General features: G+C 41.2%; 2 protein-coding genes across 3 annotated transcripts; one reads left to right on the top strand and one right to left on the bottom strand.

Annotated features, from left to right (window-relative positions):
* Nucleotides 1-4,335: 4,335 nt before the first annotated feature.
* On the top strand, nucleotides 4,336-7,897 carry LOC128301737 (F-box/LRR-repeat protein 14). The gene has a single exon (XM_053038353.1). It carries the CDS (start codon nucleotides 4,972-4,974, stop codon nucleotides 6,472-6,474), a length of 1,503 nt encoding a protein of 500 aa, XP_052894313.1. The 5' UTR covers nucleotides 4,336-4,971; the 3' UTR covers nucleotides 6,475-7,897.
* A 9,454-nt stretch (nucleotides 7,898-17,351) lies between these two features.
* On the bottom strand, nucleotides 17,352-19,292 carry LOC128303521 (YY1-associated factor 2). Of its 2 annotated transcripts, none has more exons than XM_053040500.1 (2): nucleotides 18,865-19,292; nucleotides 17,352-18,618 (listed from the first exon to the last, which is right to left on the bottom strand). In XM_053040500.1, the coding sequence occupies exons 1-2, from the start codon at nucleotides 19,001-19,003 to the stop codon at nucleotides 18,284-18,286; spliced, it is 474 nt and encodes a 157-aa protein (XP_052896460.1). In that variant the 5' UTR covers nucleotides 19,004-19,292; the 3' UTR covers nucleotides 17,352-18,283. The 2 variants fall into 2 exon arrangements, with proteins under 2 accessions (XP_052896460.1, XP_052896461.1); XM_053040501.1 differs by having other exon boundaries at nucleotides 17,352-18,603.
* Between the last annotated feature and the right edge of the window lie 7,360 nt (nucleotides 19,293-26,652).

The raw sequence follows: 26,652 nt of genomic DNA, 5'->3' as shown, positions 1-26,652 counted from the left end.
ATTTTATTATTTATTACAATTATTAGGCGCGGTCCGGTGGAGTATTGATGATCCGACATGACTAAGATAAAATCCCATCTGAACCGTTTCCTCCATAGCTAAGACTGACTATTAAGCTACGTGATAAAATATGTCGATAGAGTCTGACCATAATAACGAAAATAATAAATGCAAATAATTATGACGGCATCATAGATCGTCTATGGATCGAAAGAAGTGCAATTTTTTCAAAGTATTTTCTCCGTAGCAAAAGACATATCTCGGGAGTGGTTGGAAGAAAACAAAAAATATATCGAAAGAATAATTCTCTATCAATTATTCTTGAGTAACAGCATACTACGTTACTCATAAACAATCTTAAAACTCTCACGGCCCTTGACCATGAACTTAAATAGTTTATTACAACCGCATCGGTTAACAGTGTATATTGCTAATCGAAAATCAAAATAAAAAAGTTGAGTTGAATGCAATGTGTAGTCATGGGAAATTAGTTTTAAAATGTACATCAAACATCAAATAAGTTTGAATAGGGCCGCGTGGTGCAGCCCAAAACGAAACCATCTAAGCGAGAATTTCTGTTCCCTGGTAGAACTTGTAAGGTTCCATACCATCTTGTGTGCAACTATCGACTGCACACCCCAAAAGGCCTATTATTTGTTATATAACAAAAAGGTTCCAAAGTATGCCTGTTTGCAGGGTTTGTCATACCCAAACGCCACATTTTGAAAAAAACGCCGTTATGAACTCAGAAGTGCTCGTTCTAGCCGCTATTTCTCTTTTGCTTGCACTCATACGGAATGGTAACGTTCATCGAAGGTTCGGCCGAATTTAATGATTTCTTTCACGACTGAACACTTCTCCGCCATAAGTCTCGCACACTTGTACACGAAGCGAACATCGGTCTTGTATGTATAGGAAAGGAAACATTTCCCAGCAACCTCACTACGAACACAGAGTCTGATTAGGGTCTTAGAATTTTCGTTTGTTCTACAATAGACTTTGTGGTCGTAAAAGCAAATTGGTTCGAAATCGTGCTATTTATATCATGCCAACAGAGAATAAATGAGAATAAAAACATAAACTTTTCAAATGACTGGAAAACTTTCAATAATTAACTGTTTCAGTCTTAAAAGTTTTTTTACAAATTTCGTTCGGTTGCTGAAGGTTTGAAATTCAACAAAAACTGCTTTATCAAGTTTCGCATTGTCATTTGACATTCCAACGCGTGCTTCGGTTCAAATGAATTGATAGAGATTTGAGTTGTCTATAGGTTTAATTTGGATTTATTTGTGGTTTGTGCGATTTATGTTGTAATTGTGACTTGATGGCAACCTTGTGAATAAAATGAAAGTGAAATGTCTAAAGAAAACTACGCGCAATACTTAAAAAAGTGGTGTTTTTACCGACGAAAGCGACTCCTGGACGAACTGAGAAAAGAAGATATAAGTCATACTGCCGCAGAGCTACCATTTAACCAAACTGATGATGGTTTGTTTTATTGTCTATTGTTTAGTCTAGTGTTTAAAATTCAACAGTTATTCGTTTTTCGTTTAAGGTGTAGTGCAACCAGGTTGGGACACAGCAGAAGAGCTTATTGGCGATCGATGAGGAGAAAGATAACGCGGTTCCTAGTGTCTCCGGCAGCTCTAGCGATGATGAATGCGAGAGTGACGAAGGAGTCACCCAGTGGGGAAACTTGTATGCGATCCCACCGTTTTCCCTAGTTTCACTCCCGCGAAAACCCACAAACGCGCACTTCCTTCCAAAATGTGTGTACACTGATTCATGCTGTCTTTTCCCCACATACTGCGTCATCTTTCTGCACATCGTGCGTCATCTTTCTGACACCACAGCAGCGGGCAAGTTGCACACTGCTTTTCTTTGCGTTTGCTTCTCCGTTATGCGACATCCGCTATGCGTGTGTGTGACAAGTTGCCACACGTCAAAGGGCTCCATTCCTCAGACTGTCATTTGCTGAAATGTTGTCATGTGATGTCCTGCGTATTTATTCCCGGATCTATCACGGTACGTGAGTGCTATTATAATTATACACGATAAATCGTAGCTAATATGTTTCAAAGTATTTTCATATTTTAATTCAACAGCAAATAATCGGTCCGTGTAAGCATCGGTGTTGGATTGATACACCAAATGTGCAGTTATCTTAGCCATCGAAACAACCAGAGAAGATCGAGAAGGTCCTAGTCAGTGAAATGAGCAGCATTTTCATCGGTTCATCATTGAAGTGTGCAGCGGTAATGAAGTTAACGAATGCGCGAAAAGATCTGTCGTTGTCTTCAAACCGAACGAGAGGGTTGAAAAGTTCCGTGTGAAGCAGTATGGAAACAACATTCATCTTCAGTTGGCGACAAACCTATGCAATATGCAGTATAATTAAAGGTAATAATAGTTAAAAATATTAAATGCAATCATGTCAAAATTTTTCAATAAAATGTGTGATCAATTACGCATTAAACGGAAATTTTCTTGCGAGTCACTTTTCAATCCATCTGAATGCACGTCTAGGGTAATGCACATTTAGTAGTGAGAAGCACGACAGCAGCGACGTAACACACGCACACTATGACAGCACTTGGCCGCGCAAGTTAATCATTTAAAACTCTTATAATTGTCCCCAAGAAGACCCTTAATTGACCCTATTTTTTGTATGGGTTTGTATACAATGTTGCCCTCTGGGCATTGATTTGGCGAATTTCGTGTTGATTTTTATAGAAATAATAAAGAACGAATAAATTTCAACGAAGGATTTTAACGGTTGAATTATTTCATTTGAACTTTAGCAAGAAATTAAAAGGCGTTGAAAATTTCACAACGGAAATGAAATATTTCAATTTTATGGTTCATATGCTATAACTATGGCCCGTTTTATATATTCCACGAAGTCTTATAATTACTGCTGTAAGTAATGCTTTAAGACCGCTATACGACCGTCCTATATCGGTCTTAGTAAGGTCGGATATCGGGTTTTGACTAACTGGGCTTCTGGCCAAATGCCTTACAAAAGTTGAGACTGCTTGCTCTAACATCAATTAACCTCTTGCTTGCACTCTCACGAAATGGAAAACGCTCACGGAAAAGATGGCGCTCGAGAAGAAAGTGTGCGGAAAATACCACCACAACCGTGATGGATTTCTTGCGGTGGTGTTGACTGGTGTTACTAGAAGAGCTCTTTTTTGTCTGATTCTGGTCCAACACTGAGTTTTGAGTTCTGAGAACGCGGGGAAAAAAATAATTTTTGATCAAAGCTGCTGAAAAGTGGTGCACTTTTGGACCGCTTTTTAATTGTCTAAAAGTGATCGCGTATTAGGTCAAAAATCTACGTTTTGGTGTGTTTGGGAAATATGACGTCCGATGTTTCCTGGGTTTTCGAATATTGAGCACGGATAATCGAAACGGAATGAAAATAATGAACGAAACAAATGAACTTTTTCGAAGGGAATGCAGGGAACTGCAAAGGGTACATCATCATACTGGTCGAAATTATAAAAATATATCACCAAAATTTTATTTTTTTTGTAAACTGTAGAAAATGCTTTTAATCTATTCTATTCATGGGGAAAATCGTAGGTGCGAAAATTTTATTACTGTGAACCATAATTTTTTTTTATGAAAAATGATTGCAAAATCTCCAATATTCAGTGACAACGTTTGTTAAATATGGTTGCGAAAGAGAAATGGGAAACTAATCAGTTCAAATTCCAGGAAAATTTAGATCATTTTTTCTCATTTCTCGCTCTCTACAAAGTTATGAAAGCATCAATTCTACGCTATACTTCTTCTTCTTAAAAAATTTTCATTTTTTCTACGCTATACTCATATGTCACCCAAATTTAATCACAGTTTATGATTGTATTTTTTATTTTGAACACTAATAGATTTAATTCAACAATTATGGAATTTTTCCTATTTATTTATCGACAAAGCTATAAGCCACTTTACACGATAGCATGTTGAAATGATGTTTCTGTTTTATTAATATTATGCTACGATATTTGCCCACAGTGCATTGCACCGCAGGTGTATTGATGATTACACGAACACACTCTCATACTCTTGCCGAGTTCTCGTTCGGTTCATTCAAGTTCGGCCTTCATTCATTCCCATTTTCATTTTTCATTCATTTTTTGTACCGAGCGGACATGCTGAACGTGGTGCTCTGACAAATCTGTTAATTTGAACTCGTGCTTACCGTGCTGTTTACCTATTGCGCGATTTCGCGATTGGAAAGTTAAAATACTTACCTGTGTTGTAAGGTAGAACGGTGCAATCGGGAAGAGTACGTAATACGGCTGCACTATCTAAAGATCGCGGAATATTGCTACAATTCGAAATCATTACGCACGTTTGCAACGCATGGATAGATACCTTGTATTGGTGTCTGATTACGTACCAGGCGGTACCGTACTATTGTTGTAAAGTAAGCCCAGAAAGTGTGTGCAACTCAGTGCTAACATCGACCATTGGTGCTTGCAGCGACTTAATTGTACACCGCGTAGTTGGCAATCTAATCTGTGCGCTATTGTGTGTCTAGTAGCGTGTGTGTGCTGCGTGCGAGTGTGTGAGTTTGTGCGGTTTCGTCGTGCTTACGGCAACAATTACGTCGGGTCCGCGTGGGATCGTTACTTATTGTACAGCATAGTGTGTCTTATCTGCGTTGGGCGTTGTGAAAAATAGAGGAAACGGCAATGCCATCAAGACCGGACTTTGCTGCTGAGATCAGCAACGATAGAATGTGGTGAGAATCGAACACGAAGCACACGCAATAGCTGCTCCAAACCAACGAGACCGCTGAACGCGCGTGACTTTCGATAAAAACAAACTTTATAAGTGTGCAATGGTGTATTGAACAAACACGCGAGACGAAACGTATTTCGCGCGGAAAATTCTCTTATTGCAAATACTCAGTCAAGAGTTGTGATTTAGCCGCACAAATACGCGTTGAGAGTGTCAATGGAGGAAGCTAGCTTTATGTTGACGGAAATTCCGGGCGGTTTTATATCGCACCGACCGCACACGATCGCCGGTGGGCATCATCATCGGTTCGCACCCTATCCGGTTGTTTTGCATCAGCCACATCTGCAACAGTCGGCAAACTCACCAGCGATATACACCATTCCATCGCATCATCTGTCGCACCATCATGCCCACTCACATCACGCACTTGGCGGACACCATGCAGCTCACCATCATCACCATCATCACGCGGCGATCAGGTCGGCGAACCGTCCCAAAAGTCCGATCACTCCACCGACGCAGGCCATCGAGGAAGAAGGCACACACATCGGACATCTATACCCAGAAATACTGGCAATGATCTTCGCAAAGCTAAGCGTCAGGGATCGTGGCCGTGCGGCACAAGTGTGCACCGTTTGGCGTGATGCTGCGTACGCAAAAAGCTGCTGGCGGGGCGTTGAAGCCAGTCTGCATCTACGGCGGCCTTCACCGACACTGTTCGGCTCGTTGGTCAAACGGGGCATCAAACGCGTCCAGGTGCTATCGGTGCGCCGCGCTTTGAAGGACATTGTGACCGGCGTACCGAACTTAGAGTCACTTAATCTCAGTGGCTGCTACAATATCACGGACATGGCTATAGGGCACGCGTTTGCTGCCGACTTCCCTAACCTAAAAGTGCTCAATCTATCACTTTGCAAGCAGGTGACCGATTCGAGCCTTGGACGCATCACACAACATTTGAAAAATATTGAAGTGTTGGAGCTTGGAGGGTGCAGTAACATCACCAACACGGGCCTGCTGCTGATTTCGTGGGGTTTGAAGAAGTTGCGCCGCCTCAATTTGCGCTCCTGTTGGCACATTTCGGACCACGGTATCGGCCATCTCGCCGGGCTTAGCAAAGAAACGGCGGACGGAACTCCTGCCCTCGAGTACCTGGGGCTACAGGACTGTCAGCGGCTCTCGGACGAAGCGCTCCGACACATCGCCCAAGGTCTCAGCTCGCTGCGGTCAATCAATCTGAGCTTCTGCGTTTCCGTCACCGACAGCGGTTTGAAGCATCTGGCGCGTATGTCACGCCTGGAGGAGCTGAATTTGCGCGCATGTGATAACATATCGGACATCGGTATGGCGTACCTGACGGAAGGCTGCAGCTCGATCTCAACGTTGGATGTTAGCTTCTGTGATAAGGTGGCCGATCAGGCCATGGTGCACATTTCGCAAGGTCTATTCCAGCTGCGCTCTCTAAGCCTTAGTGCGTGTCAAATCACGGATGAAGGTCTTTCGCGCATTGCCAAATCGCTTCACGATCTAGAGACGCTTAACATTGGCCAGTGTAGTCGCATTACCGATCGTGGGTTAGAAATTGTGGCCGCCGAACTGGTCAACTTACGTGCCATCGATCTTTACGGTTGCACCCGGCTAACACCGAATGCACTGCAAAAGATTAATCAATTGCCGCGGCTGTCGAAGGTTAATCGAGGCCTGTGGCATGTCCGGTGATGTGCTGCAGGTCATTAAAGAATTATGTTTTAGTAGCAAGTTTGCGAGTGGAAGAAACAAGAAGCGGAAAAAGGCATCGTTTGCTCTATAGAATAGTAAAAGAACCGCAAGACGAAAAACAAATAACAACAGCAAAAATAGATCGAAAAGCAGCGAACGATTTATGTCGATTGTAAGTAGCGTTACAATAATTCAATTATCGATTATTTCAGTTACAAACATTTCTCCGAAACCCTTCCCATTCTCATTGATGTTTGTTTTATTGAAAGCAATGTTATTTTGTTGACTTATTTTCAATTTATCAGTACGCGGCAAAGATTAAGCATTAAACCATTATCCCAAAATACATGTGCCAGGCTCGGGAGCAAAAAAAGAAAAGGCTATTGTGATCGAAGGTAAGGTTTTATGGGACTGAGGACTTTTTAATGTCCCCAACGCGTCGACCACTTCATCTGTTTCCCGTGCAGGAGAAGTGAAGTTGTGCGGGATGTGTTACGTTAAAAGGCTTTAATTGTATCATAATTAATTATTATTATAAGTTACACCAACTTTGTGCTGTACCAAAGGAGAAATGAGGTAAGGGATTTTCCCTTCTCTTCTCCGTTATTGTTCAGAAAACTGTGCTCCGATGCCTGCAGGGAACGTAAGCGGTCGATTTACGGTAGTTCATAAACACGCAGAACTTAAACGATCATAGGCCAGACACGCTCTAATCAAAAGGAGGATTATACTGCAGGTCCCGTTGCGTAGTAAGACGCGTCCAACACTCGTAGCGATATATTGTTGTAATTTTAAGTAAAACAATTAGGACAAACCAAAAGCCATACGATTCAAACGATTCAAATTTTTCGTAAACTACAGCAGGGCGTAGATGTGGGTGATGGATGTATGGGTAAGAATAAAGAAACAAAGAAACAGTAAGATATAGAGAGAAAGAGAGAAAGAGAGAAAGAGAGAGAGAGAGAGAGAGAGAGAGAGAGAGAGAGAGTAAGAGAGAGCAAAATTGTTAACTCAAACCAAGCATTCGATCTCTGTTCTGTTTTAATTTTTTTGTAAGTCAGAAAATACAAATAAAAAAGGAAATATTGCAGAACACAAATCAACAGCAAAACCAGCCAATCTGCATAGGCATGGAGTATCGTGTGTTTCTATACATTTGCGGACACAAGCCTGGAATGTGAAATATTGCAAGAAAAACAGCAAACGTTATGGTACGGTTATGCTTTAAGTAAGTTCCGTGAAGCAAATCTTTCCACACCATCCATACACGCATACGAGCATGCCTCTGAGGGCGCATACATGTCAAAATTTGTAAAGGGTAGATGGTATGTACCAGCTGTAGCAAGAGTATTTCCTGTAAAAAGTGTTTTTGAGCAATGTATTGAACGATTTGAGAACACTGCTAATGAAAATGATGGAAAGATTAAAACCAAATACTGAAAACAATGTGCACTAGTCCATCCTTTTCTATTATATATATGGTGCGATCGTTGCGTTCACGATGTGTGCTTCGAAAGAAAGAAATGTTTCTTCCGTTGTTTTGTTGACCGCTCTAGTTTGCCGTGTTGCCGGTGGCTATTATTTACTGGTAAAATTTGACCACACGCTCGATTACACAGATTGTTGTTTTATGGTAAGTAACCACCATACCTTTTTACTTATGTTTTCTGCAAGTCGTGATGTACATTTGTTCGGAAATGTAAATGTTACCCGTTCCAAATTTGCTGTTTCAACACTCAGATGTTTCCGTACTTTCGGTTTTTAATGTCTTTTTCGCTGGTAAATAATGCAAACAACAAAACCCAAATCAATCTCCACAATAACATTTAACTAGTAGCTGTGTTGCTCGTGTCAACGCATGGTGTTGCGCTTTAAAACACACAATCGCTCGAGTACAACCGTACGTCCTCATTAGTTTGGTTATGTTCCATTCTGCGTGCAATACTAAACATATAACAACAACCAACCTTCTTATGGTGGTGTGGTTATTTTGCCATTGGAAAGCGCTGCATAAAAAAGCTTCTCAACAAACCTCAAAACGACAAGTTGAAAAAGGTTCTCTTCACTATTTACGAATAGCCTGCCTCGATATGTAATGTTTCCCAGTTTACACATCTACTTACTGCGAAATAGCAAAACGCCCCTCGTGTTCTGGGGTTGTGTCATAACATTGCCTGCTACAAGGAGTTTTTTTTACAACAGGTGCTTCGTAAATCGTGTGTTCCGGTGCGCCCGATGTAAAACACCCTGTGCTACAAATAATTGCATACGGGATATAAATATGTTACTGAAGCGCATATACAAACTGGTTTGCCTGGCTGTACATGTCTTTTTTACGGTGCCCTCCTCGTGTGTCGTATATGTCTTTGTTTAAAAATTCAAGTTTCAGCTCGGTTTGCCGATGTTTGATTATCTTTGGCAAATGTTTTCCGTTTTCTTCTTCACATGCATTTATTTTCCATTAGTTGACACACATTTTCGCAGTGTCAATATGTGACACACAACAAATACCACGTTTGTGTTCGGTTGGAATGCAGAAAACACGCATAAATAGGATTGTTTGTTAGAGCTTTACCTCCAATGTACCATTTTAAACATTTTACAAAATAACAACCTGATGGTTTCCAGCTCAGGATGACCGGTGGCGATGAATGGTAAGTTAACGGTGGGACGAGGGTTTCGCTTTTATGTTGAAGTAATTTTTATATTAGTGATATTCAACCGGGAGCATATGCTTCGTAAATGTTCCATAAGCATTTTTGACATCGTGCTAGATGTTATTACTACCTGTACCATGTTCAGCCTACCCTAACGTGCATCAAGTTCTTCGACCACTCGAGCTTTACTCTTCGATGTCCTTTACAGTGTAGTTAAAGTTTTCTGCCATTGCTTTCGGGGGTCGATCTCCGATTTCCTTTTTACCCAGCTCAGATTTGAAAACCAGGCTATAGTTGTTGTTCTTTCTTGTACTTTCCTTCTGCCCTTTTTGTTTTTTTTCTATTCTATCGCGCAGGGGTAGCTAGTTTTCTGTAATAGAAGAACCTTCGGTGCCTTCATTCCTTTTCCTTTGCGTTTATACAATTCGTCGAACCAGTAGAGTTTCATTCTTCAGCTCTAGCATATCCGTTGCCTGGTTTTCTTTGGCTATGGCGGCTCTTATTCTTATGCTTCTTTTCTCACTTTTTGAAAGAAATTCTTCTGCCAGAGGTAGTACGAATGCACAATGTACTGGAAGATTACTCGCCATTCGCTTATACATCTCCTTCTATGTTGTCTGTGTTTGTGGCATTTTTTCCCAAATCTTCCATGGGGTCCTAAATGAGAGACCCACGTGAAGGATTCCATTGTCTCGCTACCTGCGTTAGCATGTTCGAAAGAAAACGTACACGGAAAAGGAGACCCGAAACGAACCAAAGCGACCGGAAAGCAGTTTGAAAAAGGTTTCCAGTTCTTCTATGTTGATATCACATCTTTTTATGTCTGGTATTATTCTAACTCTATGTTCTTTCTTTGTGCTGCCAATGGTAAGACGAAAACCTGTTGGCTAACCGCTCACCATATTGGAATATTGTTCTTTTTATGCAAGCAGGTCAACTTGGTTCAATTTATAGTTGTATTAAAAAATTAAATTCATTTTTTTTACTTAGTATGTAAATTTCTAACTAAACCTCTTGAGCTAATATAGCGAAAGTAATTATATAACTGCAGTGTATAATTAAACTATCACTTACTGAAAGAGTATTGAAAATCAGTTGATGGTATTCTAAATGTCTAACCATGAGCAGGAGGAGGAGGATCGTGTCTTTAAACTATTATTATTTATATGACGTTTTATAGTTTGGACTTAACGCAAAAAGGACTTCACAAATGTTATCGCGTTCCAGACTTCGTTCCAGACACTTACATTTTAAATACTAACTTAACTTGCAATAGGCACAGCATATGCCCTAAAGTATCTCCCAATTGCCAAATATCATCGAATTATCACACTTTACAGAACTTCAAAAAAGCAACGCATCATGCATTCTCTAAAATACAACGTACAGTTACTGTTTAAAATTCTCGGAAATCTTCTCAGATGAAATATAAGAAACAGAAACATGACAAGATGTTTCAACAAAAAATAAAAGCATGCAGTATGAACCGAAAATGAAAGAAGAAAATAAAAAGTATGCCCGCAAAGCAACAGTACCAAAATCAATCAAAACGCAACGCCGCCGTGAGGAGATTCGGGTCTAAAATGAATTCCTGGAAAATGTTCACACACATTCATAACACATCCACACATAGCAGAGCAGAAACAGTGTGGAGGAATCCTAAAACGAACGAACCACTCCATAGTTTGTTCGATTCGTTTCCCTTTTAAGCTATACTTTCTGGATATTTTTTTTTGTTTGAACATTGTAGAGGGCAGTAGTTGTTTCATTATTTTACATTATTACGTTCGTTTACATTATTGCGATTTTACATTATTACGATGCTAGTGTTAAAGCACATTTCTATCAAGTTTTATTTTAAAGTTGTATTTTTGTAGAAACATTTGCAATACCTTTTTTACTACTTAAAAAGTCGACTAATGTGAAATCGTCTTATAGCAGTTATCACACAAGCGAACGCTGCGAGAAGCGATTGCTGTATGTATTATAAGAATATATATAATATCAGAGTTTTCCTTGGCATATCTTCCAGAATTGCCTTGAAGCACGACAAAATAACCAAAAGGAAAGTCTAAAGCTGGAAGGAAAAATGGAATCAAACGAAGACGAGAATGTGAAAGAGAATTGGAAAAGCCTGTGAGAAACCGAGAATAAGAGCAAACAATAGAAATGGAAAGGGCACGTCGATTACGTAGGTGGACCTGACCCCTTCCATAAGAAATGCGAACGATCGCTCAAGAAGACTAGCGCGAATAGTGTTCGCTGACAGCGAATACTTAGAACTTGCACACTACACGCTGGAGCGCTAGGCAGGTAACTGAAAGGGAAACCCCTTCTGTCCGAGGGGTTAGGTTAGCACCCTGCTTGTGACTGCATGTTGGAAACGCAATGAAACAGACGGTTTTGTCTAGATGCCCATATCAAAGAAAATGCATGTCACAAAGCAATGCCTGCGAAGCAAGTGCGCGATCACCGAAGACCTATTCGGCCTCTGGACCTGTGCTAGGGCTCGTTGGGCTAGTTTGGGGTGATGTCGTTTGGTACAACAACATTAGGCCCGCGTACGAAAATCGGGGGTGAGCTTAAAAGTGCCGTATCCTTAAAGCCTGGTCCGACGCAGCGCGAGCTCCGCAATGCAGCAACCAGCACCCCCCGGGTGGGTCCGCTCCCCTGGACGGGCGGCTTGTTGGGCTGTGGAAGGCTTTGGATTTGAATACAACAAACCTCCACACACTAGCAACCGAATGTGTCTGGACACGTACACAGAACGTGCACAGGGCCTGTACGCACACGCAGGTACCAGTGTGCTGCCGAAGGAAGAGCGCACACAGAATTTCATAAATGACATGTTTTGCTTTAGAAATTTTAGCTGCCAAAGAGCTGAAGCAGGAAAGACAGCAGCAGAGCAGAAGAGAGCAGAAGGTAACACCGAAGGCGCACCGCGACGCCATGCCTTTCCCCTGGCTTCTACGCCGGAAACCCCCACGGACGAAAACCCGGTACTTTCTGGGCCGAACAGTGCGCAGTAAGTAGCGAGAAACTCGAATTCGCTTATTTCTGGTTCGTGCGAGGTACAGTCGCCGCATTCAGCCCTGCTTGCACGCACGGCTACGGGATTCGTTCGGCTGGCCAGCATCGGTGAGCGCGACGAGTGTACATTACTGCATCTATGGTGCTGCTTTGAAAATAACGTCAATTTTTAAAGGAATCTACATTAAAGTTCTGGATGAGAAGAGAGCTCGAAACGCGACGGCCTGTGTGTGAGCCTGAACCTGAAGCCCATCATCCCGTCGGAGGGAGCGGAACCATCCATGCACGATGGAGGCTGCGTGCGTGTGACTGCGACGACGAATGGCTCCTGTTGTGTCCCGTCGAAGAACGCGAAACGAAGCCGGCTGGCTGTGGAAGAGGAATTGAACGTGGCGCACACAGCCCCAACACCACGGTGGATGACTTCTGTCTCCGTCTCTCGCGCTCCCAGCGTCCCAATCATGTGCATGCGAACACGCGTATGTATGCTTGCGCTAGATGGCGCAGAGCAAATGGGACGGCGAATGCACTGAGCTAGAACGACGAAAGAGCGCTACCAAAGCTCCCTCGCGATCCTGGAATAGCCAGAGAGCGAGAGTGCAGTTTTGGCTTCAATCTGGTTTTAAAGTAGATGCTGCTATTCAAACTTTTTAAGGTATCGTGTTTTCCCATGATGTGGACTGAACGTCACAGGATATTCCGCACCAAGCATATCCATTGGCCATTGAAGTGGCTTTCAGTCTTACGGTCCTATGGAGTACAGCAAACATCTTTAGACGGGAAGGAAAGGAGGATTTGGGTCACATTGCATGAACCATGCGTGGATGTGCGTGGTATGCATGCGAGTACAGTGGTATGTTTCGTATGCAACTTACTTGTCAAACTGCTTGAGCTTTTCGATATCAATGAATCCCTGAGGTACGTTGTTCGGAACACCTCAACATATGATGTTAGTCATTCCAAACAATGACTGTCCATTGGGTGACTGTTCATTCCTGAACATTCCATTGTAGTTTATTCGTGTATAATTACACCTTGCATCTGTTTCCTTTTTTAATATCTCAACTACCACGGACGGACCGGTGACGTATTGGTAGCGGCGCCGGTCTTCACACGACAGGACCGTTCCAAAATCCCATCCGGACCAATCTTCCGTACGCAGGACTAACTATCCGGCTACAGTTAAATAAAGTCTAAGAAAGCTAGAAATGGCACACCTCTTGAAGTTGCTGTGCCTATAAAGTAGGTAAGTGAGTAAGTAACGTATTAACTTGATGAGCAAAACAGTGAAACAGTATGAAACAGTTATGACTTTCTTTAGATGGAGTACTTTCAAAATGTTTTCAATAAGTAGTTCTTAGTGGCACTACAATCACGAATGTAAAAAAACTACCAATGGTAATCAGAATTTGTATAGCCTACACATGAAATAGTAGCTTCACCTATGAATGACATACGTTTTCATACTTAGTAGACACCGTTTATAAAACTGCATTTTGAAACAGGCCAGAGATAGCACTTGTCGTCAAGACTGACAATTTAGCTATATTAAGGTCCCCCTCAAATAGGTTAGTAAGCTAGGTAAGCCAAGCCTAATGGTAAATAGAAACACTATTATGAATAAAACCGCTCATCCCTTACCATTGTTGCATCAAATGATGATCAGGATCACCCTACAGTGAAACCGTACAAGGCCGATACCAGAACTCACAATTAAGTACATTCCGGCTAACATGCAAACCGGTAGATTCGGTGCGGCTTCACTTTATACCGTGGCTGATGGTCGCAGTGTGTAACCAACAAGATCGTCGATGGATCGCTGTGTGAATGAATGTGGTTGGTGGGGGAGGGGGAGGGAGGGGGGAGGGGAGGGAGGGGGTTTTAAAAAGCAGGAAAACATCATCCTGCAGCAGCAGGAGCCACTGCAAAATGCTTTAATTTTAAAAATAGTGGTGCACTTGGGAATTTGTGGGCACTTAGTTCGCTTACCGTTAAACCCGTTAAAGTTCCATCAAAAAGTAGTTTTCAAGAGATTATCCCCTTGCTTAAAATATCAATATATATGTTGCTTATATACGTTGTGTGCGCATCATCGCATCAAAACTCAAAAATACAAGTGATTCGTACAAGACAGTGGAATGTTCCTGTTCAATCCACATTGGAATATCCTCCTGGAACAGCATCCTTTACTTTAAAGAAAGGTTATCGCAGCCTATTGGAAAAGCCAGCATTTGCCAAAACTGCACTCTCGCTCTCTGGCTGTTCCAGGATCGCGAGGGAGCTTTGGTAGCGCTCTTTCGTCGTTCTAGCTCAGTGCATTCGCCGTCCCATTTGCTCTGCGCCATCTAGCGCAAGCATACATACGCGTGTTCGCATGCACATGATTGGGACGCTGGGAGCGCGAGAGACGGAGACAGAAGTCCTCCACCGTGGTGTTGGGGCTGTGTGCGCCACGTTCAATTCCTCTTCCACAGCCAGCCGGCTTCGTTTCGCGTTCTTCGACGGGACACAACAGGAGCCATTCGTCGTCGCAGTCACACGCACGCAGCCTCCATCGTGCATGGATGGTTCCGCTCCCTCCGACGGGATGATGGGCTTCAGGTTCAGGCTCACACACAGGCCGTCGCGTTTCGAGCTCTCTTCTCATCCAGAACTTTAATGTAGATTCCTTTAAAAATTGACGTTATTTTCAAAGCAGCACCATAGATGCAGTAATGTACACTCGTCGCGCTCACCGATGCTGGCCAGCCGAACGAATCCCGTAGCCGTGCGTGCAAGCAGGGCTGAATGCGGCGACTGTACCTCGCACGAACCAGAAATAAGCGAATTCGAGTTTCTCGCTACTTACTGCGCACTGTTCGGCCCAGAAAGTACCGAGTTTTCGTCCGTGGGGGTTTCCGGCGTAGAAGCCAGGGGAAAGGCATGGCGTCGCGGTGCGCCTTCGGTGTTACCTTCTGCTCTCTTCTGCTCTGCTGCTGTCTTTCCTGCTTCAGCTCTTTGGCAGCTAAAATTTCTAAAGCAAAACTTGTCATTTATGAAATTCTGTGTGCGCTCTTCCTTCGGCAGCACACTGGTACCTGCGTGTGCGTACAGGCCCTGTGCACGTTCTGTGTACGTGTCCAGACACATTCGGTTGCTAGTGTGTGGAGGTTTGTTGTATTCAAATCCAAAGCCTTCCACAGCCCAACAAGCCGCCCGTCCAGGGGAGCGGGCCCACCCGGGGGGTGCTGGTTGCTGCATTGCGGAGCTCGCGCTGCGTCGGACCAGGCTTTAAGGATACGGCACTTTTAAGCTCACCTCCGTTTTTCGTACGCGGGCCTAATGTTGTTGTACCAAACGACATCACCCCAAACTAGCCCAACGAGCCCTAGCACAGGTCCAGAGGCCGAATGGGTCTTCGGTGATCGCGCACTTGCTTCGCAGGCATTGCTTTGTGACATGCATTTTCTTTGATATGGGCATCTAGACAAAACCGTCTGTTTCATTGCGTTTCCAACATGCAGTCACAAGCAGGGTGCTAACCTAACCCCTCGGACAGAAGGGGTTTCCCTTTCAGTTACCTGCCTAGCGCTCCAGCGTGTAGTGTGCAAGTTCTAAGTATTCGCTGTCAGCGAACACTATTCGCGCTAGTCTTCTTGAGCGATCGTTCGCATTTCTTATGGAAGGGGTCAGGTCCACCTACGTAATCGACGTGCCCTTTCCATTTCTATTGTTTGCTCTTATTCTTGGTTTCTCCCAGGAATGCTTTCCCAATTCCAACGATTATGTGTTAGAATGATTACAATTATTATCAATTTAAATTTTTACCATTGGTTATGAATTAAAAGCTGCAATGGAATGCGGCATTGTCGTAGTAGATTGTATCGGTACAATACTTAAGATTATTCCTATATAAAGGAACCCCATATCGATGATGCATATTACTAAAATGCGTTGGTGTTCTGTCTTTCGCATCGTATGTTTAACAAATAGAAAGTAAAAGAATCATGACGGAATTTGAAAATCGTCGCAATGCCACAAACTACCCTCATTTTACGCGATCTCAAATGAACTGCATTTGCACAATAATCGAGCGTTGTTTATCCACGAAATTTCGAAAATGTAAATACCGGTTTTATGCACATCCCGGATAAACCGTATATGCGTCGTTTTTCAGATATGTCAAGGTTTATAGGGGTGTGATGTGCACGGTATAATTTGAATTCGGTAGTTATGGTTGAATATCGCTCTCTAGTTCAGTGGACCTTTTTGCTTTGTTGAGGATTCCAGGAAAGCGGTTGATAATCCGGGTTGCTCGCTACTAAACTTCTTTTGGTTAAACAGAACCCTTAATTGAAATGTATCAATGTATGTGTATCATTTTCAACGATAATAATTACGAATTTGGCCGCTTACGTATGCGTCCATCGTTATTCTGCTCATCTCGTTACGTCCGATGTAACTCGATTTGATAATAAGATTCTATTAATTTAAGTACTATGATAATAAGGTCCTTAAGTCCGTGAGTAGGGGCGGCTGGTGGTATATTGGTAGTGAAGCCGGTCTTCACACGACAGGGCCGGCCCAAAATCCCTTCCGGACCATTCCCCCGTAGCCAAGGACTGATTATCCGGCTACGTGCTAATATCAAGTCTAGCAGAAATGAAAATCAAGAAATGGCAGGCATGACCTAGAAGGTTGTTACGCCAAAAAGAGTGAAAGGAGTCCGTGGGTTAAAATAGAATAGTTTTTGTTATAATTATTATATGTAATTCATTGATTCATTGATCTTTGGGTTAACAGGCGCACTTAAAACATGACATTTGACATTACACGACACTAGTTTTCATTATATCAGAGGATCCAGCTATTTTCCCTGCTAACTAGAGCTCACAAAAGTATCTCCAAATCATTCGTCTATGATAAAACAACAATTAGCAAGTTAATTATAACATAAACAAATCATAGAAACATCATAAAACAAGGCACATCTTGCATGTGGAACTAAAATCGAGCATAGTATAACTTCTCATTTAAATCTGTATTTCGTAATGAAAAGCGAGGAGAGATAAACTTATGTGTTATGGCAATAGCTAAAATGAACAAATTTGCTACAAATACACAAATAATTATACATATTTTGCTACAAAGCGGTCGAGATTTTTACATAAAAAACATCACGAACGCGGTAGTCAATCGTTAAATCGTTCTTCTCAAATACTGATAACATCAAGTTATGACTAATTTCTTATTAGGCAAGGAAAGTGTACATCAGCTTTCTAATAGCGTTGTGCAAGCCGTATTAGCAACTATTTAAAAGAGCGGGATAAATACAATAGGGTTATCATATTAGTAAGTTTATTCATTTACAGTATCATTCTCCCTGCCTTGTACGTGATGAAGTTATGATGAATTGTTACGTAGTTGGAAACTGGCAGTTTTGTGGATTTCTGTTACACTATACACTACTTTTCATCACAAGCACAGATACACAGAGTGTATGTTTGTCTTGCAGTAATGTTAAAATTTATTTACCTCTTTACCTGATTCGGTAGTATGACGCATTAAACAATACAAACCTAAATATAAACAATGATTTCCTGATTTTAAAAAAAAAACTTCGAGCATGAATTCGCTCCGAACTCATGAATTCGAATCAAGGCTGACCATTAAAACATAACACTCATTGTGTTAATGAAGACTTAAGGATTGAAATTTGTTAACACAGTTGACTCATGTTGTATTATGGTTTGTTTTGATACTCTACTAATTTAACTTAAAATGGATAAATACCAGTTCTCAGCTCATATCTCTATTAGTTCTGTATTAGAGTTTTTTGTATTGCCTATGCATGAGAGATGGTTATATGCGAACTGTAACTTCTGAATAGCTGACGAGCGTCTGTATGTATTTAAAACAGAACGATACCTTTACGATAAAAAAAATGCTTCCTAAGAAAACGATTGTATTATGCACAGGACATGCGTTGAAATCGTATTCAGCATATTCCTACCATTTACGACACCTTATTTAAACTAAACCAATCATATTGTTGAAGTAAATTTTTATACTATCTGCAGAATTTAACATTCTATCCGCAAATATTACCTAAGAAAGCAGTCAGAAGTACAATGAAAGCACGCTTAGCTTCTAGAATCGTTACTCTCACTGAAACTTTCACTCGAATCATGCCGGCTCACGGAGGGCTTTGGTTTGTATTCGGTAATAACCACCGTAACGGAATTAACGGTCACTTCACGTGTCTGTCCGCTGGAACGATCAATGTTTTTTAAGCGTGCTGGGTGTTTTGAACGTTTCCCTTTGCTACGAAGTGATTTTGTGCCACCAGGAGATTTCACGTTCGAACCGGCCTGTGATCCACCGGATGCTCCGGGAAATGCTTGTGTCGCTGCCTGTTGTGCCGCTAGCGCAGAATTTAGTCGCGGCTTTCGCGTGGAAGTGCCTGGAACGGAGTAAACTGAAATTAATTATAATGCATCCCCACTCTGCAGAAGGTCTACGTCCAGCGCACAAATGGTTGAAGGAATGGGATGCATTTGGTATCTGCCTTTGGTGTTGTGCCTTTGCTGCTCTTCTTCGTTCAACCCACACCCACCACTTTAAAGCGTGATGTGTTAATGGTATTGGAAGCAGCAAAGGACTGGCCAAATGCCCACCGCTACAATCATTTGTGGAAAAACGTTTTCCTATTGATGCGGAGTACCTTTTCTCACGTCGCACATTAAACACTTGAATGCTTCAGCAGTATTGCGATAAGTACAGACGCTGCAGTCCCAGAAATTTTCTTCCACTACTTTAGATTGACGTTTAGCACGACGTACAGGTGATTTGCTTTTATCCATTGCGTTAATCCGCACCACTGTTTTACATCACCACGGATGTATGTATTTTTGAGTCCTCTCGTGCGGAAGTGATGCTAAAAGTGGTTGTTTCCAGCAGATATTTGCAGCTGCGATAGAATGTCTATTCATAACCGCTGTTATGCGTAACTAATAATCTATGGTTTCTTTGCCGAAAGCTACACATAATCACTCTTGCAAGGCAATAATTGATTAGAGTTTGGTTTGGAAATAAATAGTGCGTCTGATATGCAACGTAAGCCGAAGCCACCGACAAATGTATATTGCCTGATTTTTTGCAAACACTGTCGAGAATAGATGAATATGCTTCACCTTCTTCTTATCGCAATGACAAAAGAGACGTCAGCTGTCATTTAAATATCGAAAATTTCCAAAACCGCAACCAAGGTTCATTCATTTCGCGTGGTTCGTGCCACCGCTACATGTTGGCGATCCGATTGAAGCGTTTCGAAACGTAAACTCAAATCAATATAAAACAAGCCTAACAAGCCTAATACAGCCCTAAGCCTATATTATGTACTCAGAGATCGATTTCTTTTTTTTACGGAAGGAAAAAGATATTCAAACAGATTTAAATATCGGTCGGTGATGCAGTTCCCCCATCATGTACCACCACTATCGCAGCGCAGGACTCACTATCCTAATTAGTACAAATCAAGGAAGACCAGATATGACAGAAATGAAATATATTTATACTAATTTGGTATACCAGGGATATAATAATTTCGTATTCGGTATACTATTGTAGTATACTGGGATAAACTAATTTAGTGTATTGAATACTATTTCAGGTTGCGGGGATATACGAGATTAGTATACATCTAAACACAATTTTATTAAACGTTTATGCACTATTTTAGTATACTATTATTTATTAATTTAGGTTAAGTATACTATTTTAGTACACGGTATGCTGTTTTAGTATATCGGGGTATACCAATTCAGTATAATTTATATTATTTTTATATACGCGGTACATTAATTTAGTATGCGTGTGGCTGAAAAATATAAGATTAGTGTTTTAAGTATATATGGGAATACTAAATTAGTATTTCCCGTACCCACTATGACCCACACTAATTTACACATCTATCTCTAGCAGACTTATTTCTACATGGTAAAATTGTATTCTACAATACAGTATTGTACTGGTATAGGTATACTACTATAGTTTTACGCTAGGTTCAAATTAAATAACTATTAGTTCTTCAGGAATCCTTGAATCAGTACTACACTCAACGCATCAAAGCATAAATTTGCTTAACTAGGCATATACTAATTTAGTAAGACGTATACCAAAAGTTTACGGTATGCTAGTAAAGTATACGCGGAATATGCTATTTTGGTGTACTATTTGCATGCTATACTATTTTACTTTCAGCAATATACTAATTGATTACGCAGTATAATAGGAATATAATAAATTTGTAAACGGGTGGCAAAAAAATACTAAATTAGTATTTTTAAGTATATATGGGAATACTAAATTAATGTTATTCTTACCGGATGACCCATACTAATTTGGGTACCCATACCCATACTGTGTCATAAGCAGTTGTTGTTGTGCTCTATTGTTTACTTCTTTTTTATATAGAGCAAAATTGTTCAAACCAGACAACCAAGATTCTGAAGACGCAGAATTTTGTGGAGCATAGTCCCAATGGCCAAGATGCCATCAAAAGCTAATAAGCAAAATACGTAACATTGCCATAAACTTCAGAAAAACATCTTTTGGATGAAAGGCTCGGTTAAATCATAATCAACATTCGTCAATTCAAATCATACTAGCCAAGAGAACTGGCTGCCATCATCTTCTTGATCATTATACTTCACCGGATTTCGGGTTTGTAATTGCAGAATTGTTGCCGTCAATGTATGGAGTTTTTAAGAGATGAGAAGATTTTTGTAAGGTAAATATATTTTTTTGCAGATCGTCTGTGCCTCAATAATCCATTACACTTTCTGAGCGGAAAATCAAGAGAGCTAGGCCTGCTAATCCTGGGCTTTTTTAACTTTATTTACCCGTTACCTGGATAGTTGTTCCTGGCAACGAGGGATTGGTTCGGATGTAAATTTGTACCGGTCCTGTCGAATGAAGACAGGTGCCGCTACCAAATATATTACCTGGCACCTCTGATAAAATTGTTGATATATATCAACATCAGTAACGTAATTATACATGACCAGTGGGAGATGACAGTGTGACAGTGGATCTGTCAGTGAAATGTATATATTGAAATCAAAAATAAACGGAAGGTTCAGGAGTGAACAACTACGAACTACGTTCTGCTAAAGGTTTATTCTCAATAGGTTATGGGCCCAGCAGTGGTTCCAGGAAACAGTTTTGTTTAAAAAGGTCAAGATGAATGACAAAGTCGAGTACAAAATTGTGAAGCTGAATGCTACCAACTACGATAATTGGAGTTTCAAGGTGAAACTGCTCCTCATATAGGATGGTTGTTGGGAAGTGATCAGTGAAGCAAAGCCTGAGGTGATAACTGATAAATGGACAAAGAAAGATCAAATGGCAATGGCCACGATCGGTTTATTGGTTGAAGATAGCCAGCTAACGTATATCAGAAAAGCTGCTTCAGCGAAAGAAGCATGGGACAATTTGGAAAAAGTGCATGTGAAACGTACTTTGAATACAAAGGTGTCGCTAATGCGAAAAATATGGCAGACTAGGTTAGGTGAAAACGGTAATATGGTAACGCACATTGCAAATCTGACGGATTTGGTGGCTAAGTTGAACAACGTGCAAGGTAACGCCGTGCTTGACGAACAATGGCTCGTCGCCATTTTGTTCAACAGTCTAACCGAAGAGTATGAAACGCTGATAACGGCATTGGAAGTGAGACCCGACGCGGACTTAACAATAGATTTGGTTTCGAGGAAATTAATCGATGAGTGGTTAAAGCAATCGAACCGACAAGAAGTGAAAACGGAAACTGTTTTACATGCTGTCTCGAAGACAAGTAAGGATGAAAAGTGCTATTTTTGCAAGCGTCCACGACACAAAAAGGCAAATTGTGTGAAATGGAAAAAGTGGAAAGACAATAATCAAGAGACGAAAAATAGCAAATTCGATCACAAAATAAATAGTGCTGTTAAGGGTAAAGAGTTCAATTGGGCGTTCACTACTACAGACGAAACTGAGGGTGCTGGTGTTGAAATAACAACTAAGTTAGTTTCAGCGTTTTACTTCCAAATATATTTTCACTCTCTGAGTACAGCGACTGTCCTTTATCCGTTTTGTACCGCATGTGTTCTACCGGAAATGACAACAATCCTACTCAGTTGTAATTTTGGTCCCCATCTATCAAATACAACGAGGTGAACAGTGTTCCCTTTCCACACTCCCCCTCACTGTGAATCCTGTACTCTAGATTAACCCACAATGAGACCTAATAATTTGCAAAAATCCGAGTGTTTACAAGGGCCCAATGGCTTGGTAAAGATGTCTGCCTGCATCTGGTCTGTAGGGCAATAATTGAGTTGTACTTCCCCACGAGCACACAGGTCCTGTATGGAACGTTCCTTTGTTTCAATGTGCTTAGATTTACGGCTTATCCGTTCCGAACGAATAAAAGCCAAACATCCCTGGTTGTCCTCCATTATGGTCGTCGGTTGATTCTGATTTTCGTACAAATCATTAAGAAGCTTTCTGAGCCACAACGCTTCCTGGCAAGCTTCGCTGAGGGCTACATACTCAGCCTCCATTGACGATAGACTGATACAAGTTTGACGACGACTGGCCCACATAACGCAACCACCTTCGAACTTAAACAGTATGCCAGATGTCGATCGACGACTCTCTGCATCACCAGCCCAATCGGCGTCTGAAAAACCAATCAAACCTTGCTGTTGTTTTCCGCCGAGTTGTAGTTAGTAGTTCTTATTTGCTTTCAAATAGCGAAGTACTCGCTTCGCCGCTGTCCAGTCACTGTCTCGAGGTGCACTGAATCTTCTTCCGAGTATAGATGCACTTGCTGCAATATCAGGTCGAGCAACGATGGCCAGATACAGCAAACCGCCTACCAAACTTCGGTATTTACTTGGATCTTCGAATGGCTCACCAGCCTCTACTACTTTGATGTAACCTGTATCCATTGGTGATTTGGCAGTCTTACATTGCTCCATACCGAATACTTTGAGTAGCTTGTCTATGTAGTTACGCAGACTTATCTGGTAGACGTTATTTTCACGTTTTACTTCCACTCCGTGGAAATGTCGCACGTTTCCTAGAGATTTAATTTCGAATTCAACCTTCAGACTTTCACAAATCTTCTTTAATTCGGAGTCATTAGTTGATGCAATCTGTTAGAATTAAAGGAAGACACCAGCATTTGCTTCTATGGCTTGCCTTTTACGACTGCACTATTTCAGCGTGCCAGCCTTGCTTTTATTTGACATAAGCTTATTGATCGATGATTGAGGTTTACATATACAAGGTGGTGAATTGTCAAATTTCAAACACTCCTCCTCAATTTACACCTTGAGATATATTTTGTGAACATCTTATCAGTTAATATTAAAGTTCAACGAAATAGCCATTACTCTATGCTTTGTTATTCCTAACGGCTTTGTTAATATATCCGCTTTCATGTTGTTGGTTGGACAATAGTTCAAAATAATCTCCTTGTTTATACATAAGTCTCGGATATAATTTTCTCTTGTATCTATGTGTTTTGAGCGTTTTGTCCTTTTACCTGTTTCCGAAAAATTAATGCAACTTTGATTGTCTTCATATACATGTGCTATTGTTTCTTTTTCATCGAGATCTTTTAGAAGACTTTTAAGCCATTTAATTTCCTGACATGTTTCGCTTAACGCAACGTATTCTGCTTCCATGGAAGAAAGAGTTACACAATGTTGCTGACGACTTATCCAATTGATGGCTCCTCCTGAATAGAATATTATTAAACCAGTTACAGATTTTCTGGTGTTTCTATCTTCAGCCCAATCAGCGTCTGAATATGCCTCTATTCCCTTCTTAGGTTCACCGCCTAATTTTAACTTAAATTCAATGGTACCTTTCAAATATCGTACTATTCTTTTTGTCGCTATCCATTCTTTCTGTGTAGGTGCATTGAATTTTCTTGCAAGAATAGCTACGCTTGCTGCAATATCCGGTCTTGCTGTATTCGCTATGTACATTAATGTTCCTATTGCGCTTCTATACATTGTGATATTTTCAAATATCTCAGTTTCAGTTGCATCTTTCATAAAGCCTTGATCCATAGGGCTTTTGGTCACGTTAGCTTGTTCAAGTCCTAACTTTGTTATTAAATTCTGAATATGCCCTTTGACGCTCATGTTATAGATTCCAGATGTATCCCTTTGTATTTCAATTCCTAAGAAATATTTTACATCTCCTAACCAATTTATAACAAAATGTCTTTTGAGTTCATCGTATACTTTTCTTATGTCTGTTTCCTTAGCGCCTGCAATCAATATATCATCTACATAGATAACTAGGTAGATTTTAGTTGCATGCGTATTTTTTATGAATAAGCATTCATCCGTACTACTTTTCCTGAAGCCAAGAGTTTTCAATACATTGTGTCGCTCAGGCTAACTATTAAGCGCGTCACTCATGGTTCCGCCGTGCACCAACCAGCCGCGAAGGTTGCTGGTCTCCCGGTGCCGCCAGACTCCGAGCAACAAGATTGCCCGCCGATTGTCGAACCCTGTCGGTGCAGACACCGTAGAGCGGCGACAATCGGCGGGCAATCTTGTTGCTCGGAGTCTGGCGGCACCGGGAGACCAGCAACCTTCGCGGCTGGTTGGTGCACGGCGGAACCCGGACAACACATTGGTTAATTTCAAATTCCAGCATCTTGCGGATTGCTTTAATCCATATATGCTTCTTTGCAAATGGCAAACTTTTCCTTCTTTTCCTGGAACTTCGTATCCTTTTGGTTGAGCCATGTAAATTTCTTCATCAATTTCACTATTTAAATACGCAGTTTTAACATCGAGATGTTTCAAAAACAAATTATCTCTCCCTGCTATTGTCATGAGTGTTCTAATGGTTGCATATCTAGTGACAGGAGCATATGTTTCATCAAAATCTATACCGGGTATTTGAGCATAACCCTGAGCAACTATACGTGCTTTGTATCTCTTGATTTCTCCAGTTTCGTCCTGCTTAACTTTAAACACCCACTTACATCCTATTGCTCGTTTACCAGCTGGTAAATACACAAGCTTCCATGTACCGATATCAATGTGAGCTTTAATTTCTTCGTCCATAGCCGCTCTCCATGATTCGCATTCCGGGGATTCAATAGCTTCTTGCATTGATGTAGGCTCATTTGCCACCATTACCGACGTGCCTAAAAAATAATCCAAAAATCGTTGTGGTTTAGTTTTATTTGATCTCACCGGTCTGGCACTAGTTTCTGGAGTAGTTGGAGTAGTTTCTTGGGGTTCATCTTCTAATTCTGATTCATCGTCCATCTCATGTGATGAACTGCTTTCCGAAGATTTTTCGTTGTTCATTTCAGTCTCTGAACTATGTTCCACTATTTCGTCTGATGTTTGTTCATTGCACGTTTCATCGTTCATATCATGTACCAAATAGTGTTTCTTGTACATTTCCCCTTTCTCGAGAAGCTTTATAGGTTGTGCACATTCTTTATCCTCAGTTTCATAGAATATGACGTCACGTGCAATCATCACTTTTATTCCATTCCAAACACGATATCCGTTTGTGGCATAACCGATGAATACATTTTCCACTGAAACTCTGTCCAACTTTTGCCTTTGTTGATGTGGTACTCTTACAAAACACTTTGCACCAAAAACTCGTAAATTGTTTACGTTTGGCTTTTTGCCAGTCCACATTTCTATTGGTGTTTTATTTCCTTGTATTGCTACGGTTGGACTTCTATTCAGCAAGTATGCCGCCGTTTCAATCGCTTCCCCCCATAGTTTCTTTGGAACCGATTTTCCAAGAAGCATCGCTCTTGTCTTGTCCATTAGCGTTCTATTTAGGCGTTCGCTCACGCCGTTCTGTTGAGGCGTATATGCTACCGTGTATTCGATTTGAATACCCTTTTTGGCACAGAATTCACTGAATTTTTTGTTCTTATATTCTCCGCCATTATCACACCTAATTCTCGATATGGGTTTTTCAAAATGTGCCGTTGCCATCGCTTCGTATTGTTGAAAAAAACTTGTAACATCCGATTTATTACGCATTAAATAAATTTTTGTGACATGTGTAAAATCATCCGTAAAGGAGACAAAATATTTCATTCCGTTCCACGTTTCCGGTGAAATTGGTCCGCACACGTCAGAATGCACAAGTTCTAGTGGTCTGGACGATCTCATTTTCTTCACTTTGTCGAAAGGCTTACGTGTATGTTTGGCACTAACACATGTTTCACACAATTTGTCCATATGGTGTTTCACGTTAACCGATTCCATACCTTGAACCATATTGTTTTTAATCAATGTTTCTAGATATTCACTTCCAATGTGCCCGTATCGTTGATGCCAAAGATTTATGTCGTTCGATACATTAGCATACACCATGTTACTTGCAACCTGTAGATCTAGCCTGTAAAGCGCCCCGCACTTTCTGCCTGTTGCGATAACATTTCCAGAACACTCGCGGATCACAA

The sequence above is a fragment of the Anopheles moucheti genome, chromosome 3 (assembly GCF_943734755.1).
Source record: "Anopheles moucheti chromosome 3, idAnoMoucSN_F20_07, whole genome shotgun sequence".
In the NCBI taxonomy this organism is placed as follows: Eukaryota; Metazoa; Arthropoda; class Insecta; order Diptera; family Culicidae; genus Anopheles; species Anopheles moucheti.
Note: the sequence above shows the minus strand (reverse complement) of the source record. Positions and strands in the feature narration are given on the sequence as shown.

Excerpts from the sequence above, each read along its gene's own strand:
- LOC128301737 (XM_053038353.1), top strand. The coding sequence starts at position 4,972 with ATGGAGGAAGCTAGCTTTATGTTGACGGAAATTCCGGGCGGTTTTATA.
- LOC128303521 (XM_053040500.1), bottom strand. The coding sequence starts at position 19,003 with ATGGATAAAAGCAAATCACCTGTACGTCGTGCTAAACGTCAATCTAAA. Across the intron at positions 18,619-18,864 it reads AATGTGCGACGTGAGAAAAG|TTTACTCCGTTCCAGGCACT; the intron begins GTACTCCGCATC and ends AATTAATTTCAG.